The sequence below is a fragment of the Sarcophilus harrisii genome, chromosome 2 (genome assembly GCF_902635505.1).
Source record: "Sarcophilus harrisii chromosome 2, mSarHar1.11, whole genome shotgun sequence".
In the NCBI taxonomy this organism is placed as follows: Eukaryota; Metazoa; Chordata; class Mammalia; order Dasyuromorphia; family Dasyuridae; genus Sarcophilus; species Sarcophilus harrisii.
Genome location: NC_045427.1, coordinates 336,002,694 through 336,030,152, shown reverse-complemented (window position 1 = coordinate 336,030,152; position 27,459 = coordinate 336,002,694). Strand labels below are relative to the sequence as shown.

At 33.9% G+C, this 27,459-nt stretch overlaps 1 protein-coding gene across 3 annotated transcripts in view; it reads left to right on the top strand.

The window, feature by feature from the left end:
- Positions 1 to 27,459, top strand: part of SAV1 (salvador family WW domain containing protein 1) — a 54,846-nt gene that overhangs the window by 14,592 nt on the left and 12,795 nt on the right. For 2 of the 3 annotated variants that reach the window (XM_003756415.4, XM_031952923.1), the window contains exons 3-4: positions 6,458 to 6,725; positions 8,184 to 8,327. In XM_003756415.4, coding sequence (XP_003756463.1) covers positions 6,458 to 6,725; positions 8,184 to 8,327 — 412 coding nt within the window. Of the gene's footprint in view, positions 1 to 6,457; positions 6,726 to 8,183; positions 8,328 to 12,330; positions 12,382 to 27,459 lie in introns of all 3 variants that reach the window. The other variant, XM_012549253.3, reaches the window with a different exon arrangement.

Here is a 27,459-nt window from a genome sequence, read left to right as displayed (position 1 = left end):
AGTGATGATGATGATAGTAAAAAGTTAACATTTATGTAAGATTTATTATGAGCTAAGCACTGTGCTAGATACTTTATGATTATTATCTCATTTGATCTCACCACAACTCAGATTAATGGTAATATTTCCATTTTTATAGTTGAGTAAATGGGCATACATGTTACTGGTTACGTGATCCTGAGTAAGTCAGTTAAGAATGTGACCCAGCCCAGTGTTCTATCCACTGTATCACCTTGTTGGCTCCATTGAGTTTTATTTTCTTTTCATACTCAACAAATTCCCATATTAGACTTATCCAAAAAAATAAGAAAAGAGTGAAAAGACCATTTGTTTTGATCTGTACTCTTAATGTCAATTCTTTACCTGGAGATGGGTAACATGTTTAATTGTGAAACCTTTGGAATTGGTCATTTTCTTGATTAGAGTTCCTAAGTCTTTCAGAATTAGATTTCCTACAAATTGCTTTTCAAAATGGTTGAACCAGTTCACAGCTTTACCAATATTGCCTTAAGGACCTTCACATTTTTTCATTTATTTCCTTGATATTCTTGATGTCTTGTTCTTGCATCTGAATTTTTTCTAGCTTTATAAAGTACTACTGTGGTGATTTGATTAGCTTGGTGCTGAATGAGTAACTTAATTTAGGTAGAACTGTGATTTTTATCATATTGAATCAATATTACTTATGAGCAATTAATGTTTCACCAATTATTTAGATATGTCTTTATTTTTGTAAAGAATGTTTTATAATTGCATGGATAAAGTTCTTATAATTGTCTTGGCAGGTAGACTTGCAAGCTGTTTACTCTATAGTTATTAGAAATGGAAATTTTTTTCTCATCTCTTCTTGCTGAAATTTTTTTGGGTAATATACAGCAATACTGATGACTTATGAGTTTTTTTTTTTAATATATATTCTGCAACTTAACTCATTATTAATTATTTCAGTTAATTTTTTATTTAACTTTCTAGGGTTCTCTTCCTAAATCATTACATTAGCAAAAAGTGACTTTTTAAATTTCCTCTTAACATCTACTTGTTCTTCAACTACTTTTTCTTATTTTATTGCCATATCTATTTCAGACAAAATAGTGAATAGTAGTACCATTGATGGATATCCTCGATTCCCTCTTGATCTTTCTGGAAGTTTCTAGTTTATAAGCTCATTATAGATAATGCTTCTTGGTTTTAGATAGATACTACTATCTATTTTTAGTAATTTTAAGGAAATCTCCATTTATTCTTTTGTTTTCTGTTTTTAACAGAAATGGGCATTGTATTTTGTCAAAGGCTTTTTCTGCATCTATTGAAATAATCATATGATTTTTATTGTCTTTTTAATTAATATTACCATTTATACTTGTAGTTTTTCTAATACTGAACCATCCTTGTATTCTTATTATACAACAATGCCTGGTTATAGTGTGTGATCTTTGTGATATATTGCAATATAATCTCCTTGTTAATATTTTGTTTAAAATTTTTGTATTAGTATTTATTTACCTATATTTTTGTGTCTTTGTTTTGATTCTCCATGTAAATCATGATATATAGATCAAATATATGTCATTGAAAGAGTTTGGTAGAACTCCTTTATTTTTTTCAAATAATGTGTGTAGTATTAGAATTAGTTGTTTTTTAAATGTTTGATAGAATTCACTTAGAAACATATTTTGTCCTTTTTCCCCCTTCTTTTGTATTTTGGGAATTCATGTATGGCTTATTCAGTTTATTCTAAGATAGAATTATTTCCTGTTCTGTTAATCTGGGCAGTTTATATTTTTGGAAACATTTATCCATTTCATTTAGATTATTAATTTTTCTGGCATTTAATTTGGTAAGATGACTTTCAATTATTTCTTTTATAATTCTTCATGTTTGCAAATTCATCTTTTTCAGTTTTGATATTGTTAATTTTCCTTTTTTAAAAAAATTTCCAAATTACCTAGTGTCTTATTTTATTATTTTTTAAAACTAGTTTTATTTGTTGAATGATTTAATTACTTTCACTTTTATTAATTTTTTCTTTGATTTTTGCAATTTGGATGTTTAATTGGGGTTTTTTAATTTTTTGGTTTATTTATTTTAGTTGTATCCCCAATTTATTGGCCTACTCTTACCTTCTTTTATTGATGTAAACATTTAGAATGTAATATTTCCCTTAAATACTATTTTGACTGTATGCCACTAATTTTGGTATGATATTTCATTGTTGTTATTATCTTTAATGAAATTATTATTCTTGTCTTTGTTCTTTGATTTAGCAGTTTGTTAGGATTGTTATTTAGTTTCTAATTGATTTTTAAATATTATTTTTAATGCATTATTGTCAGAAAAGATGCACTTAACATTTCTGCTTTTATTTATTTTATTTATTAGATTTTTTTTTTTTTTTTTTTTTGGCCCTAATCCATGGTCAGTTTTTGTGACTATGCCATCAACAGATGTAAAATAGATATAATCCTTTCAAGTCTCATTCAGTATTCTCTAGAGGCTTACTTGTTTATATTTAAATTTAGGTTTCTGAGAGAGTACACCGAGGTAAACTGTTTCCTTCTGTAACTCATTTAATTTTACTTTTAAGAATTTAGGTACTATGCCAATATGTTCAGTATTGCTATTCATTCTCAGTGGTACTTTAAATTTTTTTTTTAAACAAAATACAGTTTCCCTAAGGCAGCTAGGTGGCCCATTGGATAAGAGTACCAAGCCTGGAGTCAAGAACACTCAATCTTCCTCAGTTCAAATCTGGCCTCAGCCACTAGCTTTGTGACCCTGGACAAGTCACTTAACTCTGCTTCAGGTTCCTTTTCTGTAAGATGAGCTGGAAAAGAAATAATAAACCACTCCAATATCTTTGCCAAGAAAGCCGCATTAGGAATCCCAAAGAGTTGTACATGACTGAAGCAACTGAAAAACAACAAAAATAGCTTTCCTGTTTATCTCTTCTTTTATTTTTGCTTTGTTTAACATCAAGATTGTTACCTCTTCCTTTTTAACTTCTGCTGAAGAATAATAGAATATACTCAAACTCTTTTTGTTTCAAGGGTGTTTTTAAATGTTTGGTCTACTCATTTCAGAAACCTCAGTATCTAGTTAGGTAGTCCTGTGCTTGGTTCAAGCTTTGTTCATGCACTCCTGAATAGAGTGATCCTGAGTGTGGTGGTCATCCTGGGGCTACTCTGTTATGATGTAGGTCTCCCCCTTAGCCTTCTGTCTTACAGAGCTCCTAGGCCACCTTCCTAGCTTATGTTTTGCAGTTGGGCTTCAAGGCTGTTTTCTTGTTAAATTTTGCGACAGAGCAGAGGTTTCTGCTAATAAATCTCTTCCTTAGTGTTCTGGTGAGCCTTGTGTTGATTCCTGTATTGGAAAGAGTATGTAAAGATAATTCTTCTTAGTTGCATTTTTAAACTTTTACTGGCTTTTTACAGGGTTATCTGGTTTCATCTCCTCTTGGTTCTAACATACTGCCACTTCCATAGTCTTCCAGATCAAGTATCTTTAAAAGCATCTTAACACCAATCAATAATAGTACAAAATAGTTATAAAATTTTTTAATGGGAACATGAGTTTGCCAAGAAGAAAAAAAATTATAAATGATCTATAAGAACATAGTAATCTAATCCACTTGATTGTTTTGATCAATCATCCTGTTTAAACTGTTAGAAATTTTCAAACTTAATATATGATAGAAAATGTTGGTTTCTTATTGATTGATCCTTAGAGATTGAAATTAATATATAATCAGCATCTTAGAATATATGTACAATGATCAGTGGTTTTTAAAAATTAATTTTGGTTTTACTGCAGATATTCATATCACCTATTTGTTTGAATTGAAAACCAATTTAATGAATTTGCCCACAAAGTTTACGCCATTTTATTTAGTAGAGCTCAGCTAAAGTACAAAATTTTAATTTATTTATTTAATAAAGTGGTTTTTTTTTTTTTTTTTATCCTCTACCCTCACAGTTGTTTTTTGGCACACAGTTAGTATGTGTTAAGTGTCTAAAGCTGCCTCAAGTACAAAATTTTAGAAAACCACTTTTAGGTGTATATTTTTTAAAGAGAGTAACAAATCATATATACTAACTTAAAAAAAAGATTTGGGCTAAAGCTCCTGATTCTAGTGTAAACATTAATTTTCTTCTTAATCCACCTTTTTTTTTGTTTTAAAAATAAAATAAATAAAATGCTGAGCAAACTGGTACTATTCAACTACACCTCTACTTATAACCAAATACCTTTCTAAGAGACAAAGTCAGATACAGAATACAGTTTTTGATTGAATAAAGACCAATTAATTGATAATATATAAATTAGTTAATAGGTAAAGACCCATTAATTGAAACTAGGGCTTTGATCTTATTAGATGACATTATAAGTTAACCATTCAGGAAGTCAGCAAGCATTTATTTAATGTTCCATATGTGCTAGGTCTTATGGAAAGTCCTGGAATATAAGAATGGGTAAAATAGTACCTTCTTCAAGAGCTGCTTATATTTAAATGGATATAATTGCAATTTAATGATAAAGACCCATTTTAATTTTATATTTACAAAGGCATAGTATCTTTTCAAATCAACCCTTGGATTAATAGAATCAAGGATTCATAGTTGGATACGGGACCTTAGAGATCATGGAATCTAGTGCATTAATTTGTGGTTGTAGAAGTTGAGATTTAGAAAGTTTTAAAAAAACAACTCCTTAAGTAAAGAATAAATGAAAGGATAACATAGAAATAAGATTTTAACAAATAAAATTGAAATTGTGACTGAGCATGTTTAAATAAAACTAGGTTTGACATATATGTATGTATATATACACACACATACTTGTTCATGCACAGATATATGTGGACATTGACTTTAGATTTTTTCTGAGGAAATTAATTAAAATTTAAGTTTAGGAATTAGAACGTTGGTTTTATTTATTTTATTTTTGTTTATATCTTATTTTTAGAGCATTGATTTTTAAAAGTATATGGGGATTCTTGGATGAAAATAGTGCAGTTTGAAATATTGATGATTGCATTATTATTTGTCAATGTTATTTCATTTCTTTCTTGTTCCTGCCTGACCTCTTTCTTTGGCCAAGGGTAATGGGGTATAATGGATGAGGAACTAATTCCAAAGCCAGGGAGACCTGTCTTCAAGTTTTGCTTGTGATAAGCATTGGCTTTATAATCCTGACAAGTCATTTAACTTCTTTGTGCTTTATACAATTCTTTAATAATATAAATTGCATAACAAGTACCCAACCTACACTGGTATTGGAAAATTCTTTATTTGGAAGTTTCCTATATCAGCGAAATGAAAGATCCAGTTGATCATTCATTAAAAATTTATGAAGTGTCAACTAAATGCCAGATGTTTTATTAACTTCTGTGGATACAAAAAAAGGAAAAGACAATTGCTACTCTTAAGGAACTTGTTTTCTAATAGGGAGACTACATAAAAACAGCTATGTAAAAACAAGATATATAGAGAATAAATTGGAAATTATCAACAGATGGATGCTACTAGATTTAAAGAAAATCAGAAATGGTTTCCCTTAGAAGGTAAGAGTTTACTTTGAAAAAAAAAATTTGAATTTGATTTGAAGGAAGCCAAGAAAGCAGAGGCAGAGTTGAGGACGAGAACATTTTAGGCATAGAATAAGTCAGAATTGTGTTTTGGGAAAATCATTTTGGCAGCTGAGTGGAGGATGGCCTCAATTTGGAAGAGACTTGTGCAAGGACAACCTGTTAGCAGGTTATTAGAGTAATCCAGAGCTGTTAATTTTAAGTATTTCAGTCAAATATTCTGTATTCTGAAAGTCCAGATTGTTGCTGTATGGAAGGCATAGTGATAATCTTGTGTTCTCAAAAGCTGTGTAATTGAGCATAAATTTTGGGAGACAGATTATAAGGTACAGACCTAATAGTATTTCTGTTGTTTGTTAACTGAGGACAAACTGCTAAAATTTTTTTAATTGGAAAGATGGAAAGTTGAGCACTAGATGATAAATTTCCTCAACCACTATATTTCACCAAGACATAGAAGGGTTGTTATTTATGTTCTTGGAGTATAAATCATAGAATTTTGAAGCACTTTAAAGATCATATATAGTATCATTAAGTCATCATAAGGTGTTGCAAGAGAATGATAGAACTTTTAAAATAAAAGTATACCAACCAGTGAATTTTCCCTTTTAATAGCAATTTACATTACCACAGAGCTTGGGGAAAAATAATTAATGGCAATCACTTAGTAATAGTGAACAAACAGTTGTAAAATTTTGCTTTAAGTTTTTTCTTCTTTATACTTTTTACATAGTAGAAAAATGGGTACTTTTGCTAGGTGTGTGAAAAGTATTTTATACTGAATTTAATTCTGACACTTTTTCTCAGTGAAAATGTTACTTTTTCCCCCTACTTTTAAAACATGTCATCATTCTAATTTTCTTATTTTTTCAGCCATTGGGAAGGTTGTTACCACATCTTTAGGGAATTTAAATCACAGTTCTGAAGATATACCCCTTCCTCCTGGCTGGTCTGTTGACTGGACAATCAGAGGAAGAAAATACTACATAGATCATAACACAAACACAACTCATTGGAGCCATCCTCTTGAGCGAGAGGGACTTCCTCCAGGATGGGAGCGAGTTGAGTCATCAGAATTTGGAGTATATTATGTAGATCATCTGAATAAGAGAGCACAATATAGACATCCATGTGCTCCTAGGTAGAGTATCAGTAATACTTATCATTTTTTCTTTTGTTCAGTTTGTGTGTTTGTGTGTGTGTGTGCGTTTATGTGTGTTTGTGTGTGTGTTTATGTTCTTATACAGAATGATTGTATGTTATAGTTGTACTTAAATCTGTGATTTGTATATAAGGAAGTATTTTAAGTTACCTTAAAGCTTTTTGACATTTAAGCAGTTTAATGTAAGATGTAAGTAGCATTTTACATTTGTCCCTAACTTTATTTATAGAGTATATTTGAAAATAAAATGAAGATTTTATTTTTAGTATTTAAGAATAAAATGAAAGTTTTATTTTAAAAATTACTTTGCTTGTTAACTACTTTTCAGTGGTTTGAAAACTTGGGATCTGAAATTTTCTGATTGAATCTTACTATTCCAGACTCTTGTAGAAGTATCTGAAAAACACCTGTCTAATAGCATTTAGATTACTATGTGTTATGTAGAGTACTCCTCCTTGCACTAAGGAAATAGCCATTTTAACCTAGATTTAAAGTCTTGTCTTTTTTATTTACTTAATTGCAGATATTACATAAGTTTTTTTTTTTTTTTTTGAGAAAGTGCTTAGCATATCTTCCTCTGACTCACACTTCTAATATCTATTGATAATTTATCACTTTCTCCCCAGTAATTTCTCTGTGGTGAAAAATGAAGATTTTACAAACATTATAAGGCAGCTCTGTACGCTAGTACTCATTAATTCTTTCCTGTCTGAAGATAGCAATTTTCTACTCTTTAAATTTTTAAAAAATTCTCCCAAGTAGACTTCTAGTTAAATTCTAACAGGATGTTAGCTAAATTTAAAATAGAATATTAAAATAGAAAATTCTTTCCACTGAAAACTCTTGTACAGTTTCTCACTTTAATAAAGTTTTTCCATATGCCATTTTAGAAAAGTTTGTATATATAGCAATTATACAATTAAAAAACTTTAGTGCTGAAAGGGCCTTTAGGATCATGTAATCAACCAATTAAGTTTGAAAAATCTATCAGACTAAAATATTTAAAAAATTTAAAAACACATTTAAAGCAGTTATTCTGATTCTTTTTGTACAGCAAAATAACTGTATGGACATGTATACATATATTGTATTTAATTTATACTTTTAACATATTTAACATGCAAAGGAGGGGAAAAATTGGAACAATAGGTTTTGTAATTGTCAATGCTAAAAAATTACCCATGCATATATCTTGTAAATAAAAAAGTATAATAAAAATTTTTTTTTAAAAAAAGCAGTTTTGTTGTAAACATCTATGATTACTTTTAATAAGAAATTCACTTTTTCACTGAGGAAAGTTCAATAAATTTATACTGGGAACTCATTGAATAGCTTTTTATAGGGATAGATATAGTTAAAATTAATGTAGTTATTCTTTATAGCCTTAAAATTTGATTTAAGGCATATGTAAAAATAAATGTTAATTTCTTTTTATAGTGTACCCCGGTATGATCAGCCTCCTCCTTTAACTTATCAACCTCATCAAGCTGAAAGAAACCAGTCCCTTCTGGTACCTGCAAATCCATACCATTCAGCAGAAATCCCTGACTGGCTTCAGGTTTATGCTCGGGCTCCTATGAAGTAAGTACTTTTGTATTTCAGAAAATAAAAACCTTATCTTTTGATAAGGTTAGTTCAAATGGCATAGTACATTTCTAGGGATGCAAATTATACAAATATATTTGTAAATATAAGGACTTAAATCACAAAGTATAGAAATATATCATTGGCACCAAGAAAGCTTGATTTAGTGTAGCCCAAGACAGTTAACATTGATCTTATCAAATAAAGTGATATTTTACTTTGTACTTATTGTTTACTTATTTATAGATTAATATTAAATTCATTTGCAGTTGTTGATTTTTAAAAAATAAATCAGATATTTATTGAATACATATTATGTGCTAGGTATTATGTTAGGTTGCAGAGATCACCAAAAGCAAAACATCCTCTGTCTTCAAAGAACTTAAAATCTATTTGGAACGGTGTGTGTGTTTGTGTGTGTGTGTGTGTGTGTGTGTGTGTGTGTGTGTGTGTGTGTGAAGGACAAGTACTGGAAGGAATGTTGAAAAATAGGTGTACTAATACTTTGTTGGTGCAGTTGTGAATTGGTCTAGTCATTTTGGAAAACAATTTGGAACTATGCCTGAGGGGCTATAAAACTGCATATCTTTTAACCTAGCAATACCACTTGTAGGTCTGTATCTCAAAGAGATAAAAAAATGAAAAAGAAAAAAGATATATATGTATAAAATTATTTACAGCAGCTCTTTTTGTGATGGCAAAGTATTAGAAGTTAAGGGGATACACATCAGTTGGGGAATTGCTGAACAAGTTGTGGTATATAATTGTGATGGAGTAATATTATGCTGTAAGTAATGATTAGGGATGGTTTTAGTAAAACCTGTGAAGACCTACATGAATTGATGTAAAGTAAAAGTGAAGAAAACCAGGAGAACATTGTACATAGGGACAGCAATATTGTAAAGCTAATCAACTGTAAAAGACTTGGCTACTCTGACAAATACAATCATATGACAATTCCTAAGGTATTAGACCCATTCATAATGAAACATTTTATCTATCTCCGAAAATAAAATCAATGAACTAGGAGTGTTATTTGAAATATATTTTTTCACTTTTTTTTTCTTTGCATTTTGAGGGGGGGCAACATGAGTAGCATGGAAATTTGTTTTGCTTGATTTTATATATAAAATTGATATATTGTTTTCCTTCTCAGTGTGGGAGTGAGTATGGGAAAAGAATTTGGAACTCAAATATTTAAAAAATGTTTAAAAAAATGAAAAAAATTTAAAAAAATTAGTTATTTGACTAAATGATAATAAGATCTAGGTTTTAAAAAATCACTTTGTCAACTGTGTAGAAGGATGGATTGGAGAGGAGCGAAACCTGAGGTCAGTAAGTCAGTAAGAAGACAACTGGAATATTTCGGATGAGAGGTGATGAAACCCTAAATCTAGTTATTGATTGTGTGAGTGGAGAAATTAGGTAATCAAGTGAGGTGAGATTGAAGAGTAAAGGATGACACAAAAGTTTTGAACCTGAGAGACTAGAAGGATGAAAATCCCCTCAACAGAAATTTGTTAGTATATAAGAGAGGAGTACAGTGGATGACATATCACACCAGGGTCTCCTGTTACTTTTTTGTTCATTATTAGAATGAAGAGCATCACTTATAGGTCATTTAGCAGTTAAAGGGGAATTACAGAAGTTTGCTTTAACAAGGAAAAAGGCCACATTTTATATGATAAGTTGGAAGGAAGAGATAGTAGTGGAAAACATGTGAGATGAAATAGGAGAGGAGAGAAGTCGTAGAAAATGATTTCAATTCTTTCAAAATAAGATTCTTAACTGAGAGAGTAATAGGGGGAGAAGCCATTGAGGTTTTGAGCAGGGATGAAAAGATTGGGAAAAGCTGCAGTGATAAATGGAAGATAAATGTCAAAAGAATACCTTGCAGTGGTGAGGACCCAGTTGAGGTTATGCAACATACATTTGTAATGGACCCAATTGAGGATTTTTCTTTTTTTGGATTTCTCATATTCATTCAGTTGCATGTGAATAGAAGTGAAGGTGGTAGATGGTCTAATTAAGTCTAAGGTTGAAATTTAGTAGGTAAAAATTGGTGAAAGGCTAAGGGGGAATAAAATCAAGAGAAGAGAATGTAGAGTTGAAATGGCTCACTAGGAAGTCAAGATGAGGAAGGGGGAAACATATAGCCAGTGCAACAGGGATAACCTAGGAAAGAACTGAAGGCTAGGTGAAGACTAGTTTAGAAAGCAGACAGAAAAGTGAAATGATAGCAAATTATGATCAGATAACATAAGACATGTAAGTCAGGGGTCCTCAAACTATGGCCGCAGGCCAGATGTGGCAGCTGAGGATGATTATCCTCCTCATCCAGGGCCATGAAGTTTCTTTATTTAAAGGCCCACAAAACAAAGTTTTTGTTTTTACTATAGTCTGGCCCTCTAACTGTCTGAGGGACAGTTTGAGGACCCCTGATGTAAGTGGTACATTTGTAGGCAAGTTCAACTATTTGATCATCTCTCTCATCCCTAAGATGGAATGGAGGGCATAGTTATTGGGAAATTAGAAAACTGAGGAACAGAGATGAGGATATTTGAGTATCAATTTGTATATTGAAGTCTGCTAGAATGAGAGTAGGATTTGAGAAGAAGAGAAAGACTGTGAGGCAGGAACTGAACTGAAGGAAGAAAAGTATCTTGGAAGTAGCAGCTACCAAAATCTTGATTAGGTGATAAATATGGATTGAATGAACATCAAAGAAGATGAAGTTATGTAGTTATAGTGGTGAAAAGAGAATCTGAAAATTGCAGTGAGGATCATGAAGTAGTCTAACTCCCCCACTAAGATGAGTTAGTCAAGGAATATGAATGAAAGTGCAGCCAGTATCAGAAATAGTAGCCAAACTTCACTGGAATCAGGAAAAGCTGGGTCTCAATGAATGTACAGAGGTGAAAGTAGTGAAAAAAGGAAAAATTTATGGTTACATATTCATTTATTACTTATAGAGCAGGAATTCCAGAGAGCACAGCTAAAGAGCTGGATAATTTTAGAGTGGGAAGTTGAGTTGAAGGAATAGAAATGAGGAAACGGTCAGTAAGGGATGTAAAACAGTATGTACAATGACAGCTGAGTGTTCAGAATGACTAGAATGGAGAGGATATGATAGAGTGGTACTATGTTAAGGTATTTTAACATTATCTCTAAGGAGCCAGATATGGAGCTTTCAGTCAGGCTCATGGTGAAGACTGAGCTATGAAAGTCATTTTTACTATCCATATTATTAAGATGTTACATTATTTTAAAGTCATATTATATATTGAACCCACCCTGCATTTGTGATATTAATTTAAGTTGTCATAAGGTACAAACTTTCTAATATATTGTTGTAGCCTATTTGCTAATATTTAACATTTTTTTATCAGTGTTCACAAGAATGATTTTTCTTTCTTTGCTTCATCTTTCCCTGGTTTAGGCATCAAACCCATCTAAGCACTATAGAATGAGATTTGGATGGGTGCCGTCTTTTACTCTTATTTCAAGCAGTTTATATTGTATTGGCACTAATTTCTTTGAAACATTCTTTGAACATTTGTTAGAATTCTCTTTTAAATCCATCTGGCCATGGAGTTTGGGAGTTCATTTGTAAGATTGAATTTCTTTTTCTGATACTGAATTTTTAAATAGTCCATTGCTTTTGTTAATAAAGATATTTTTAATTTCCCCAAGTATTTGCTTTAGTTATGTTTTGTAGCATTTATTTGGGTAAAAGAGTCTCTGGTAATTTCTATTATTTTCTCTTCAATTGCTGTGTTTAAAATTAAATTAATTATCTATTTTATTAGTTTTTTTTTTAAACTACCTTGGAATTTTATATATTCAATACTTTAAGCTTTCAGTTTTGTTAATCTTTTTAAAAGTTATCACAATTTCCATTTTCTTTGCTTTGTTGAAGGTTTTTGATATATTGTTCAAATTAAAAAAAATTTTTTTTAGTTCATGCCCGATTAATTGATTTGTTCTTTTTTGCTTTTAGAGATATAGATTTCCCTCTCAGAACTGCTTTAGCTGCATCTCATTAAATTTGGTATGTTTCTCATTTTATTTTCCTTGATGAAATTTTCTATTGTTTCTACAATTTATTCTTTGATTCATCAGAATAACATTCTAAAGAACATTATTAATATACATGTTAAAGGCTACTACTATGAGAATAGAAGTTGAGGAAAAAAAGAGCCAGGCATTAAATTTATTGAGGAAATGAGAAATGCTAGAGATCTGTAGATAGTAGTTAAGAGAATTTTGATTGAGTGTGATAGATATGCATTGAATGAAGTTCAAAGGAGGAAATCTTACTTTGGTGAAGATGGTAGTGGGAGAATCTGGAAGTGGCAAAAGGGACCAAAGAATATTCTATTTCTCCCCTCCTCAATCGGTGAGTTGGAAGGAATGAGTGAAAGTATATTGTTGCTGGAAAAGAAAGTCAGGAAGCTTCTGTCATTAAAGGAAGCCAGAAGATGGAAGGATTGAGAAAAGAAAATATTTAATATGAAAGGAAGTTTGTTGCCTGTGGAGCAGGCATTCCAAGGCAGCACAATGGAAGGTTTAAATAGCTTCAGTGTGAGATATTTGTAGAGTCAGGACAAAGAGCACAAGGAGTTAGGCAGTGGTGGACAGAGGATATGATTTGAATGGGGTTCAGAATCATTAAGATGGGGAAAATGATGGGAGGAAAAGGAGGAAGTTTATTAATTATTGAATTCAGGTGGGTTTTATTATTCATGAGGGTTTGGCCTTTGGGTGAAGTTTTCTCAGGATTTTAGGTAATTCAGGAAGAGAAGGAAAGAAGTGTTGTAAGTTGAAAGAATGCTGTTATTCCCCTTCTCAAAGCAGGAGACTGGGCAGAAGATATAGCATGAAGAAATGGCACTCATGTTCTTCCTTATGGGGTCACTTGAAGAGGTTCGGGAGAACAAAAATGAGGTACAAAGATTGTGACTAATCACAATGAGGCATTCTCCCTGCCAAAAGTTACCTTTATTGATGAGTAAAGGTTACGGACAAAATCCAAATATGATTTTGTGCCATACTTAGGGAGGGGGCGATTTTTATAGATAAATGGAAAGGGGGAGAAACCAGGAGTGAGTTGGGGAAATAAGGTATGTTTTGAAGGAATCCACAAGGAGTTCAGAGATACTTGAAGGAAAAAAAATCAGGGAGGCGTTGGTGAGAATGCTTGAAGAGTAGAGACAAAGTCAAGGGGAGAGTTGGAAGAATACTTGAAGGACAAAGTCAAGGGAGAGCTGGAGAGATGGTTTTAGAGAGAATTAAAGAATTTTGGTCTTGGGGGAGGATCCTAGACCATTGACACAAGGTTTCAACTGTCTGGTTGGTCTGGAGTGCTGCAGTGAGTATTTAGCAGGTGATATTTGTCAGCAAAATTCCCGCTGAGGCAACTCTGATAATATATGCTTCCTTTTCCTTATGTAGGCTGTATTAAGATGGAGGATGAGAAGGAGGTATTGAGGGTTGCCCATCTCATTGAAACCATGACATCCCAAATAGTGCCATCCCTTGAGGTGGGCAGGAAGCCAGTGTTGGAAAGTTAATAACATGGTAACATTGGGAAATACAGAGCCTATATCTGGTCCAGTCAAATTGTCTTAAAAGGTCTTTCTTTTCCTGTTTGCTATAAACTATCTGTGGTAAAGAACAAGAGGTTTGGCAAATGGGATCATTTAAATACCAACTGTCCTTAATTCCCATGCTATATGGGAGAGCTTGAGATATATTTCTCCAGAGAAGAAAGACATTAGTGTTGGAAACTCTGAAAATAAAAAAGATAGTATTTCCCTAGACCTGTTAAAAAGGAAGAATTAAGGTCATAAACGTCTAAGTAGAACCAGAAACCCCAGGGCATAACCAACTGGAGGACAGATTAAAATGTTTAATGGCAAGAAATATAGAGTTATATCCTGGAAGCGAGATTGTGCATGTGCCTAACACAGTACAAAAAGACAAGGAAGACATTAAGCACAAATGAGGCTAGAACTTAGTATCTTGTTTTCCATAGCAGCATTCAGATGGTAGATGTCTTTTTGAATAGCAGTCTCAAGTCTTTGACTGGTTCATAGGAGTAGGTGCTGCTTTTCTTGTGTGGCCCTGGCTCCTCCTTCTGTGGAATTTTCTCTGCATTGGGAATGAAAACAGGCTTAATGTGAGAGATATGACATCAGCTAAGCGAGCCCTCAAGTTTCTCAGCTATATTAGTAGTCAGAATGACCTGATAAGGACCCTTTCACTTGGGCTCTAGTGGGTCAGGACTTCCAAGATTTAAGATATACCTGATTCCCTGAATTTACAGTTTCGGGGATTAGAGAGGTATGAATATCTGGGTTCATAGATAAGTATTAGCATACTCTGGCAATTTGTCCTAGAGACGGAATTAATGGAGTAATTGGTGCTGCTCAGTCCACTAGCATATCTGAGATAAGGAATGGCCTACCATACAGCAATCAAAAGGGCTTGGTTACGTGTCTGTTCTAGGTACAATGCAGATTTTGAACAGGGAAATGGAAAGAAGTGTGACCCAATCTAGTTTACTTTCAGTGGACAATTTAGTAAGTGTCCATTTTAGGGTGTGATTCATTTTTTCAACCTTGCCTGAAAGTTGAGGGTGCCATGCAGAATGAAGATTGTAAGTGTTAGAGAGGGAAGAGACCACCTGTTGCATTTTTGAGAAGTAAAGACTGGCTCATTGTCACTGTGCAAGGACTTAGGACCTCTGAATGACAGGGAAAAACTTCAACCCAACTTCAAACCAGCAAAGGGATCTAATGGGACTGGGAGATACTGAAAATGCATGAGGGCATGTGTGTAAAATCTAGCTGCTAGTTGTCCCCAGGATTTTGCTGTTTGACAGGTTCTAGAGAGGGGGAAGGTGGACTGCTCCCTCAGGATTGGTTTGTGCACAGATAGAACACATCCTGCAGACTTGAGAAATGCTTTCTAAAAGGCTAGGCCCCTGGAAGGAGGGTTTTAAAAGTGTGCCAAGGATGCTTTTTCCTAGGTGGGTAACTTGGTGGAAGGCTAGCACTAATTTCTACATAATGGATTAAGGGATGAGCAGTTCTCCTATTAGGAAAATATAAGATCCAGAGGAGGACAAAGCTTACCCCCTTGACTCATAAGAGTCTTTTTCCTTGTTTGTACAAGAGAGGGTAGAATCTGGTATGAGATGGAACACGAAGGGGTACATAATTACTGACCTTTCAGCAGTCACCTTAGCTACAGCATCTGCTAATTGATTTCCTTTTGCCGCTATAGAGTTGTTTGATGCCCTCTACAGAATACAACTGCAACTTCTTTGGGATCATGTAGAACTTTGAGCATCTGTACTGTCTCAGGGCCATGTTTAACAGGGGGAGTTTTTAGATGTTAGCAATCCTCTCTCTATGGTGTACCATAAATGTACATGGAAGGCATATTTAGAATCAGTTTAAATACTGAGCCTTTTTCCAAGTAGTAGAAGGACTCTTGTGAGAGCTATTTAACAGAAGTCCCTTGGTAAGGCCTGTGATTCTATAGTGTGGTGAAAATTAACCACAGCTTATCCTGTCTTCCAAGCTCCTTCCTTTGTGAAATTCGAGCCATCTGTTAACCAGAGCTCATCAGGATTGTCCAGAGGGTCCTCTTTTAAATCAGGTCAGCTGGACTAAACAGAGTCTATGATCTTCTCATTTGTGCTCTAAGGAGCCTTTCATTCTGTCATTGCTCTAGGTGGCAATCTTAACCTTTAGAAGTGAAATTTTATGCCTCTGAAAGCCCCCAAAATTCAGAGTATCAGTAGTAGTTTTTATGGAGGATTCCCAAAAAGGACTGCAAATAAGAATTATCATTCACATATTGAATTAGCTGACTGTTAAATTGACTTTAAGATTTTTGCTTAAGGCTTGGCCAAATAAATAGGGGCTGTCCCTGAATCTTTGGGGCAGCACTGTCCAGGTAATTTGTTGGAATTGTGGGTTCCTTCAAATGATATAAAATGATTTGGGAGTCTTAGTGAAGGGGAATCCAGAAAAAAGCATCTTTTAAGATGTAAGATTATAAACTAGCAGGTCTTTTCAGGGACCTGGCCCAAATGGTATATACTATCCAATACTCTCCATTTGGTTTAAGGACAGAAGTATCAGGGTATTTCAGGCTGGGCAGGGGGTGAGAAGTCCATGTTCAAGGAACCTTTTTTTTTTTTTTTTTTTTTTTTGCTGAGGCAATTGGGATTAATTGACTTGCCCAGGGTCACACAGCTGGGAAGTATTTAGTGTCTGAGGTTAGATTTGAACTGAGGTCCTCCTGACTTCAAGGCTGGTGCTCTATCCACTGTACCAACTAGCTGCCCCTCAAGGAATTTATTAATAAGGGATTGAAGGCCAGTAATGGCCTCTTGCTTTAAGGAATATTAGTGCTGGTGGAAAGTACCCATGGGGTCTTTAGGTTTGACTTGAACTTGGACAACATGAGAAGTTTTCCTGGGGATTCCCTGGTATCAGGCTTCAGGAGACACAAGAGTCTCAGAAAGTAGTAGTGGGAGGTTCTAGAGCTGTGACTTCGAACTGACAAAAGCTTAGAAGGTCTTGAGATAAGAGAGAATTATGAGCCAAGTTTGAATATAAGGGTCCAGTAGGAAGAGCTGACATCACTACTGGCCCCAGGTGCCTCAGGTGGCAGCTATCCTCAAACCTGAAGGTTAGAAGTGGTGGAGTAGGAAAGTAGGAATAGGTTGGGAATAGGGTGGGGATAGAAAATCTAGAGTTGGAAAGTCTTGAGAGAGAGCTGGGTTCTTGATGGAGGATGAAATATGAAAATATCCAGTCCCTGCTCTTGCCTCATTTTATCTATACCTGGCAAGGGTTTAAAAGGAGGGTTGGCCAAGAGAATTTTGCAGTTTTTTCTGAGATCAGAATTTTTCTGAGTTCAGAATTGCCTGAGAGAAAGTCTTTGGGAGAACCATAAAAAAGTGTCATAAAAGCTTAAACATAAGATGTTTCAGAGTACTTCCCTTCCTGACTGCAGTATAAATCCAATTGTAATATAATAGTATTGGCCATCTTTATCCACTAGAGAATATGGTGGCCATGCATCATTACAAAGAGACACAAGCAATTATGCTTTTTCCAAACTTTTTTACAGTTTTTGAGAAGGCACGCATGAATTCAGAGGGCTAGAAGGTTCCTGTCTCATCCTCATAGTTGTTCTAGCATTCCAGAAAAGTGGGTTACTCCCAGAAATGACAAAGCAACTTGATTCAAAGTATTCCTGAATAATCAGATAACATCAAGCTATGCTAAGAGCTCAGCCAGCCTTGGAGGTAGGAAACCTCCTGCATTGCATTTTCACCATGGTTCTGCTGTGTTAGGAATGGGACTTAAAATTTGGGGGTCCAGGGCAGCTGGTGGTGCAATGGATAAAGCACCAGCCCTGAAGTCAGAACGTGAGTTCAAATCTGTTCTCAGATACTTAACACTTCTAGCTGTGTGACCCTGGGCAAATCACTTAATTCCAGTTGCCTCAGCAAAAACCAAATAAATAAATAAAGTGTAGGGGACCTCCTTTTTTGGTGAAGGAAGCTAGTGGATTTTGAAGCACCAGATAATGGGGTCACATGATGAAGTTTTAGAGAACAAAGATGAGGCGCAAAGATTGTGACTAATCATACAATGAGGCATTCTCCTTGCTTTTCTTGATTCCTTTATTGATGAGCAAAGGTCATGGACAAAATCCACATTTAATTTTTGTGCCATACTTTGGGGAGGGGAGATTTTTATAGACAGAAAGTGGGGAGAAACCAGGAGAGAATTGGGGAAATAAGGAATATTTTGAAGGAATCTGGAGAGTTGTTTGAAGAATAAAATTAGGGAGATGAAAAATCAGTGAGGAGTTGGGAGAAAGCTTGAAGGATAAAATCAGGGAGGAGTTGGATAAAAGGCTGGAAGGATAAAGGCAAAGTTAGGAGAGAGTTGGAAGAATGCTTAATGGACAAAGTTGGGGGATAACTGGAGAGACAAAAATCAGGGGACAGTTGGGGATGTGGTCTTACAATGGATTAAAAAATTTTTGTCTTGGGGCAGCTAGGTGGCACCAGCTCTGAAGTCAGGAGGACCTGAGTTCAAATCTGGCCTCAGACACTTAACATTTTCTAGTTGTGTGACCTTGGGCAAGTTACTTAACCCCAATTGCCTCAGACCCCCCCCCAAAAAAAAAAAAAATTGGTCTTGGAGGTAGGACAAACTGGCTGATGAACTCAAGCCAGTGTCTTTAAAACCATCAACTTTTCCATCGTCTTTATTATGTCTACATTTATGGTTGTTCATCCTTTGTTTTTGAAGAGTATCAATGACATCACAAGGGTGATTTCTTGACTTGCTTATGAATTGGATTTAAGTAAGGCATTACTATGCAAAGTCATCAGCCTCATTTTCTTCTCTAGAGTCTTTGGCATGCAGTGGCAAGATAAAAATAAGAAAACAAAACAAAACATGATATTGACCTTCTGAGAGAAACACTAGGAAGTCTGTGACTCAAAGTCTCACTTCTCTGTTCTGACCACAACAAAGGTCACCTGAAGCCATGGACTAGTTTCAGAATTGAAGGATACTAGGCCTATGAACAGTCTCACCTCCAGGGACTTGAATGTTCTGGATCTCAAACAAAGATTACAGAAGGCAATAAGATCTGGCTCTATACTAGGGGCTAAATGGGAAGAAATGAGAAGGGCTAAAACAGAACTACTAATCCAGAACAGCGTCAGGATAGCAAGTTTCAGATTGCAAAATAGGAAAAAGTTTAATTTAGATGTTGCCAACTTTTACTCAGGCATAATAGTAGATCTAAACATAAAGTAGATCTAATGCTGGATCTAACAATTTGTGGGGAATCAAAGGTCCTGGACTTGATGCTAAGCTCTAATCTAGAAACTGAAAATGGAGATTCAGGAAACAAAACCAAGAGAACATTGTACACAGCAACAACAAGATTATGTGATGATCATCTATGATGAACTTGGAGTTTTTCAACAATGAGGTGAATCAAACCAATTCCAGTAGATTTGTGATGGAAAGAGCCATCTGCATCCAAAAAGAGGACTATGGGAACTGAATGTGGATCACAACATAGCAGTTTTACCTTTTTGTTGTTGTTGCTTACTTTTTTTTTTCTTTCTCATTTTTTTTTCCTTTTTGATCTGATTTTTCATGTACAGCATGATAAATGTGGAAATAGGTTTAGAAGAATCGCATATGTTTAGTTATATTGGATTACCTGCCATATAAGGGAGGGAGGAGAAAAATTTGGAAGACAAAGTTTTGCAAGGGTGAATGTTGAAAACTGTCTTTGCATGCATTTTGAAAAATAAAAGTTTATTATTAAAATAATTTTTTTTTAATAAAGATGATGTTAAGAAATAGGAAAAAAGTTTCAATTCAGTAAAGAAATGCAATGAGTTGAGAGTTCCAAGGGAAAAGAAAACCTAGGAGAAAAAAAAATTATTAAAAAAATTTAAAGTAGATCTCAAGGGAAAACCCAGTCTGTTTCCAAGAACTCCAAGTGTGACTAGAAGAGATAAAGGATGAACTGAAATAGGAACTTCAGAATGAAATTTGTACACGTGGTTAGAAAAGAATGTAGGAAACCTCATCCAAATAGTGAATACTTGAAAAAGAATCAACAAGCAGAAGTCAGTGATTTAATTAGGTAGCAAAATATATTAAAACAATTCAAAAGATGGGAAAAACTTGAAGTATCTGGTAACAATAACTGACCTGGAAATGAAAATGAGGAAAGATAAAATCTGATCAAAGACCCTGGATTGTTTATATTGAAAACTAATAAAAGAATTATTAGAACTTGAGAAAAAGATTGAAGGAATCCCAAATTAAGTACAACCCAGGAATGCTGAACTTGATTCAGGCTGCTCTGGTGCATGAGATGTGGAATTGAATGAAATGAGACATTCATGGCCTATCTAACAGTTTTTAAAAATTGGGAAAAGATAGGATAAGGACAAGGATCTAGCATTGGTTAAAGGAGGTATGGCCTCCTCACTTCCATTTGGAAATGTGTGGTCAGGAAGGTGTGGTAACTAATATGGATGTGGGACATACCTTTCAAGTCTAAAAAGCATCAGACTCCTTGCTTCAATTTTGTTTTAGGGATAGCTTCTCTCTCTCTCTCTCCTTTTTTTTTTTCCTGAGGCAATTGGGGTTAAGTGGCTTGCCCAGGATCACACAGCTAGGAAGTGTCTGAGGCCAGATTTGAACTCAGGTCCTCCTGACTTCAGGGCTGGTGCACTATATTGTACCACCTAGCTTCCCCTCTATCTTTTAAGAAAATATTTAAACTAAACTAACCTACATGGCAGATACTGTTCCTACCACACTGTTCCTAGATCCCTAAAGAAGCAATTTGTAACCTTAATCTCAGGACTGCTTTTCATTCTTAAAAATTAAGATTCCAAATATTTGTTATTCATGTGGATTATAGCTACCAATATTTGCCATATTAGAAATTAAATCAAATTTTTAAAAAATTCAATTTTATTATCATTTCCAAAATCTCTCAAGCTATTAAAGAGGCTAGAAAACACCCATTAAAAATGTGTATAATTGGGAAAGGGAGAAGTGTTTTATTATCATTTTCATACTATAGTTCACCAACTTTTAGTTTCTTAAAGTTAGCTGTAACATAAAATTAATAAACTTTTTTTACTTTTGTTACATTAAGATCCACTGGTCTGTCTTGCATTACACTTTGGCTCAATAGGTTCATAAGGACCCAAGGAAGAGACGATTGAATATTCTGCTTTACATCTTCCAGAACTGTAGGCTATTTTGGGTCTCATTTGAAAGAATTTCAAATTCTTGAATTTAAAAGAAGACTTTTGGGAGATTTGGTAAATGAAACCCATTGGGATATCCAAATGAAGAATGTATTAAAAAAAAAAAAAAACTCAAGGGCAACTACGTGGCACTGTGGATACAGCACAAGCCCTGAAGCTAGGACCACCTGAGTTCAAATCTGGTTTCAGACACTTAACACTTCCTAGATGTGTGACCCTGGGCAAGTCATTTAACCCCAAATGCCTCAGCAAAAACAAACAAACAAAAAACACAACCAAACTCAAGAGTAAAGTAAGCCATTGGATTTTCTTTTTAGATTATAAAAGTTAACCTATTTGAACTAATCTCAACCAAGGGAATAGAGAAAATAAACATTAATGAGGTCATCAATTATATTATTTACTGGGGGCCTGGCCTACTAGGTACATAATGTTTATGTTTACAAAGTCAGTGATTGCTTTAGTATAACAACTTATTCAGTTCCTTATAATTTACTATATAGTTGATGTATATTATCTATCTTTCTAACAAGCTATATGTGGTGAAAAGAGCTTTTATCGCATTGTACTTTGTCCTCCATCTCTTATCACTCTGAGAACCTGATATTGAGATTTTTATGAACACCATATCACCTGACTTAGAGGTTACCCATAAGCAACCATTAAAAGTACTAACTGAAGTTGCTTACTCTTTCCCTAGTAATTAGTAAACTTATAGTATATCTTTCCTTCCAAATCCTTCCACAGAAACTGAGATGCCACAATGGACCTATGAAAATGCTGTGATATAATAGTAACTGTGCTTTTGATGTCAAGCTACTCTTTATATCCAAGTGGTTTTAGGCTTGGAGGAGGCTGGAGGATTCTAATTATCTTAATGCTAGATATACTGCCAGCTCTGTAGTCTGCAGACTACATTAAATTTAATAAACATTAAATAGCTATTATATGTCCAGTAGTGCAGTACTGCATTAAGCCCCAGAGGTGCCTTTCCTCTCAAGGAGCTCACAGTCTAATGATAGAAACTACATGCAAACTACTATGTACAGACAAGGTGTTTACAAAATAAAGTGGAAGTGTGATCAACAGAGTGAAGAGACTAGAATTAAGGGGATCAGAAAAGGCTTGTTGGAGAAGATAGAATTTTAGCTGTTGAGTTGAAGCAAGCCAGAAAAGATAAGGAAGGAGAGCATCTTAGGCATTTGAAATTGCCAGTGAAAAAGTCAGAAGATAGAATGTTTTGTTTGAGCAATACCTAGGAGGCCAAATGGCACTGCATCAAAGAGTAAGGGATGATGAGTATGCATTTTGTTGTTGCATAGTTTCACACTATTCTTTTTTGTTTGAATTTAATAATTCAATTAGTCTTAGCCTATTTCTATATAAAGTACAATTTTATTTTCAGTTCCAAATTCTTTCTTTCCCATTTCCTTTCCCACCCTGTTAGAAGGCAAGAAAAAGCTCATTATAAATGTTTTGTTATATAAAACAGATTCCCTATTTGCCATATCCAAAAACACAAAAAAAAAGGAGGGAAGGAAGGAGAAAAGAAAATATGCTTTAGTCATTCATCTGAGAATACCAGCTCTCTACCTGGAAATGATACAATATGTTTATCATTAATCCTTTGGAATTATATTGGTTATTGTATTAGATTTTCTAAGTCTTTCAGATTTTATTGTTATTGCAATATTGTTTTGTAAACTACTTTCCTTGTTCTTCATACTTTATTTTGCATCAGTTCAGTACAGATTTTCTTAGTTTTTTGAAACCTTCTTCATCATTTCTTATAATATGCTACTGAAGGTCTACAGAATCATTGTACTGATTCATTGTTGTATGCCTGTGAAACCTGGGTCATCTACCAGTGCCATGGCAGAAAACTGAACTGCTTCCACTTGAATTGTCTAAGGAAGATTCTGAAAATCATCTGGCAAGATTAGATACCAGACACTTGAGATTATTTCTCAAACTAAATTGCCAGACATTCAAACTGTTCATCAGAGAGCACAAACAATAACAATGGGTGACTATGCTGTTCAGTTGCTAAATGTATGTTTGCCTAAAAGACTATTTTACAGAACAATAGTCTTTATACAAAGCAGACAATCACTTGGTCATCAGAAATGCTACAAGGACACTCTCAAGAACATTAATATTGATTAGGAGATATGAGAAACTGCTACAGGATCATTCAGTCTAGCATGTCTGCAATGAATGAAGTGCTTTTGGTCTATGAGCAAAGCAGAATTGCAGAAGCTTAAAAGAAATGTGAGATGTGTAAATTTGAAGACATCTCTCTATGTAGATTATTTGTACCTGACTTGTGTATGGTGGAGCCTTCTAAGCTCATATTGGTATGTTCAGCCATCTGTACATTGATTCTGATATTATGTCATTTTGGTTCTTTTTGTGCACGAAGGACAAACAATAAAATTTCATCACATTCATATGCCATAATTTGATTCGTCATTCTCCCCTTGATGGGCAACCCCTTGGTTTCTAATTCTTTGGTAATTTAAAAAAAAAAAAAAAACTGCTATAAATACTTTTAAATTTTTTTACAGGTAAGTCTTTTCCCTCTTTCTTTGATCTTTTTAGGAATTTAAATCTAGTAGTGTTGTCACGGGGTGGGATGGGGGGAGGGTAGTAAAGTGTAATATTCTTCTCTAAAATGTAATATTCTCTGGGAGCAGGTTTCTTGGGGGGCTTCTGGAGGCAGCCTTCGTTTCAATTCAGTAACCACCCCAAATGCAGCCAGGGGTTAAAGTCCAAATCCTTTATTGTCTCTTTCCAAGTCTTGTCTCCTTTCCTGGGACCTGATTAGCTTTCTTAGAGGCCTATCTCTCTCCTTTGTTCCTTGGGCTTAAGCTCCTGCCACCAGTACTTTGTCTTCTCTGCTTCTGCCAGCTTCTTGAGCTGAATGTTCCTCCTGAATGTGTCTTGGTTTCTGTGGGGGAGGCAGGAGGACTGCCACCATGGTCTCTTTCTTCCCTAGTTCTCCTTCACTTGGGGCTCAGCTAGTTTTTCTGGAGGCCTTCTGGATCTTGGTTTCAGTGGAGAAGCGAATGAGGACAGCCTGCTACCACTTCTCTTGTCTTCATTCTGATTCTGGCTGAGCTTGTCTGAGCTTATATGGTCTCTTATGAAAGGTGTGAATCTTGTAGAACTATAGTCAGTACTAAGTACATGAACTGTTAAATACTATGCTAAATAATCATTGCGTCTAGCAATTCCACCGACTTAGCACTTTGTTTCAAACCTTTGTTTCAAGTTCAGAGTTCTGGCTCATAACAGTGAAGTATATGCATAGTTTAAGAACTTTGGGAAATATTTCCAAGTAGCTTTCTAAACTAATTCACAATATGACCAAGAGTGAATTAGAGTGTCTATTTTTTCCTAGTCCTTACAGGGTTTGTTATTTTGTGGTTTTGTCATCTTGGCCAATCTGATGGGTGTGAGATGTTACCTTAGAGTTGTTTTAATTTGTTTATCTAATTATTAATGATTTTAGAGTATTTTTTAATCTTAAATCTTAAATTTCTTCCTCTAATACTTAATGTAACCTTTGGCTATTTATCATTTGGAAATGACTTTTATTCTTTTAAATTGACCTGGTTCCACAATTAACTTAGAAATGAAACTTTTATCAGAAAATTATTACAAAGAATTTTCTCCTGGCTTTCTACATTTTTTTCTAATTTTTACTGCATTGTTTTGTTCATACAAAAACATCTTAATTTTATGTAGTCAAAATATTCCATTTTACCTCTTGTGTAAAAATTTACCATTCACCCCTCCATCTCTTGTTTTGGTATATGTTCTTCCTAGAATTCATACAACACCCACATCTCCCATATTCCACTAGTTTGTTTATGTCATCTTTTATGCCTAAACCATGTGCCCACTTTAAGCTTATCTGGTAATATGATATATGATGTGACATGTTGGTCTGTAACTACTTTCTGCCAGATTGTTTTTTTTCTGCCAGTTTTCCTATAGTTTTGTTGAATAATGCTAGGTTGCTGTGTGAATCTACTCTTATATACCTAATCAGTTCTCATCATAATCCCTTTTTTACGTGGTATAATTTTTTTTAAACAATTAGAGTTATGTTTTATAGCCTGAGATCTGATCCTTTTTCTCTCCATTGGGAAATAAAAAATCTTTTGATATTCTTTATCTTCTATTCTCATAGATAAATTTTATTTTTTTCTAGAAAGTAATTTTTTAGCAGTTGATTACAATAAGTAAATTAATTTAGGGAGGTATTATTCTTTTTATCATTTTGGTTCAGCCTATATACTTTTCAGTCATGTCTTATCCTTAGTGACCCCATTTGGGATTTTCTTGACAAAGATACTGGACTGGTTTGCCATTTCCTTTTCTGGTAGATCTATTTTGTCAGGCAATCTGAAGTTAAGTGACTTGTCCCAGGTCACAGATTTAGAAAGTGTCTTGAGTTTGGATTTAAACTCATGCTGTCCTATTCACGAAGCCAGCAGCTCACACATGGATTACTGCAATAGGCTTATGATTATCTTCTATCAAATCAGAATTCAGATTGGATCAACACCTTATATTAATTCAAAATACATTCTAAATATATACATAAGCTTAAGATCGACTATTAAAAAAAAAGAGAAATAGATGATAGTTATATGTAGAGATATTCTTAACCAAACAGGATATAGATGTAATTTGATAAACTTTAATTACGTGAAACTGACAAGTTTCTGTATACAGAAAATCGACAAATCTAATTGATTAGAAGAGAAGCATTCAAATTGGAAAGAAATCTTTGCATTAAATTTCTCTGTTAAAATATGTCTAGTATCCAAGATATGTTAGTAGTTGCTAAATATAGATGTTAATGATATTGAGCTATAGTTTTCCTTCTGTGTTTTTTTTTCCCCTGGTTTAAGTAACAGAATTGTATTTTTCTCATAAAAGAATTCTGATAGAGTGCTGTCTCAATTTTTGAAAATAATTAATGAAATGTGGGTACTAAACACTCTTCAAAATTTGGTAGAATTCTCTTATGAATTCATCAGAGCAAAGTTTTTTTTCTGTGGTGTTTATTTGCAGCTGTATTTTCTTTTCTAAAAATGAGGTATTGAACATCTTTATGTGGTCTTCTGAAAATTTGGGTAGTTATTATTGATAGGATTTTTCTTTTAGGGTCTCAGTTTTGTTAGTTTCGTTTGGATATAGTCAATAAACATTTATTAAGTCACTGGTGTGTAGGTAATGAAAGCCACTGAAACAACTTATCTTTGGTACATTATTTCTTTTTTGGAGAGGATTGGAAAAAAATTAACCAGTTTATTGTGTTACGTGACTGAAGTCTTCCTACTCTTAATATTTCTTATTGGATTATGGACTTCTTAATTTCTGTTTTGTCTATTCTAGTTTTCATGGAGTTCATTATGGGGGTAAAGTTTACTTACTACTTTTTCTTCTAAGCTATTTATTCTTCTGCAAATTCTTTTCTCCAGAGTTTTAATTTTATTTTTAAATTCATATTTCATTGCTTATAATTATTCTTGTAGCCCCTATGGAAAAATGTTTTTAGCTTCAGTCTTCACTTTAAGTTATTTTTTATGACTTACTCCTTCTGTTGGAAGATCTCTAGGCTTAAAGTAATTTTTTTATACTGACTGATATTTTCTTAGATTCTCCCTAGTATTCATTCTTGAATTAGGGTTTTGTACCCTTGACATCCTTCCTCACTTTTGGCCCTCTCACTTTCATCTAAATTGGCTCAAAGAAGGAATATACAGATATGGAAATAGACATTTATACATATATACACATACAATTGAATATGTACTCAATTGGGTAAAGAAATTTGTCTTACTCAGCAGGGAAGTAAGAGGGAAAAGAAGTTAACAGAAAGGGAATGGTGCTAACTAAAGGGAGGACAGATAGAAGAAAGCAGTGGTCAGAAGTAAAATAGACATTAGTGGAGGGACAGGATAAAAAGAAAGAAGGATAAATAGAAAGAAATAGGATGGAAGAAAATAGGTAGTAACGAACTGTGAATTCACACATAAAGCCTGTTCTACCAGCAGGTCTTTTATTTAAGTTCTGTTATGCTTCTATTTATAATTTTCTTGTGATTGTTATTTTAATCTCTAGATGTCTTAAAAAAATGGGAGATAATTTTTTTCCCCCTATTACTCTTGTCTTCCTTAGTTCCTATACTTGCTTGCATTTTTTTGTATGTATGTTATTTTGGTGTTTGCAAAGAAAATCATAAGCATCATGGAT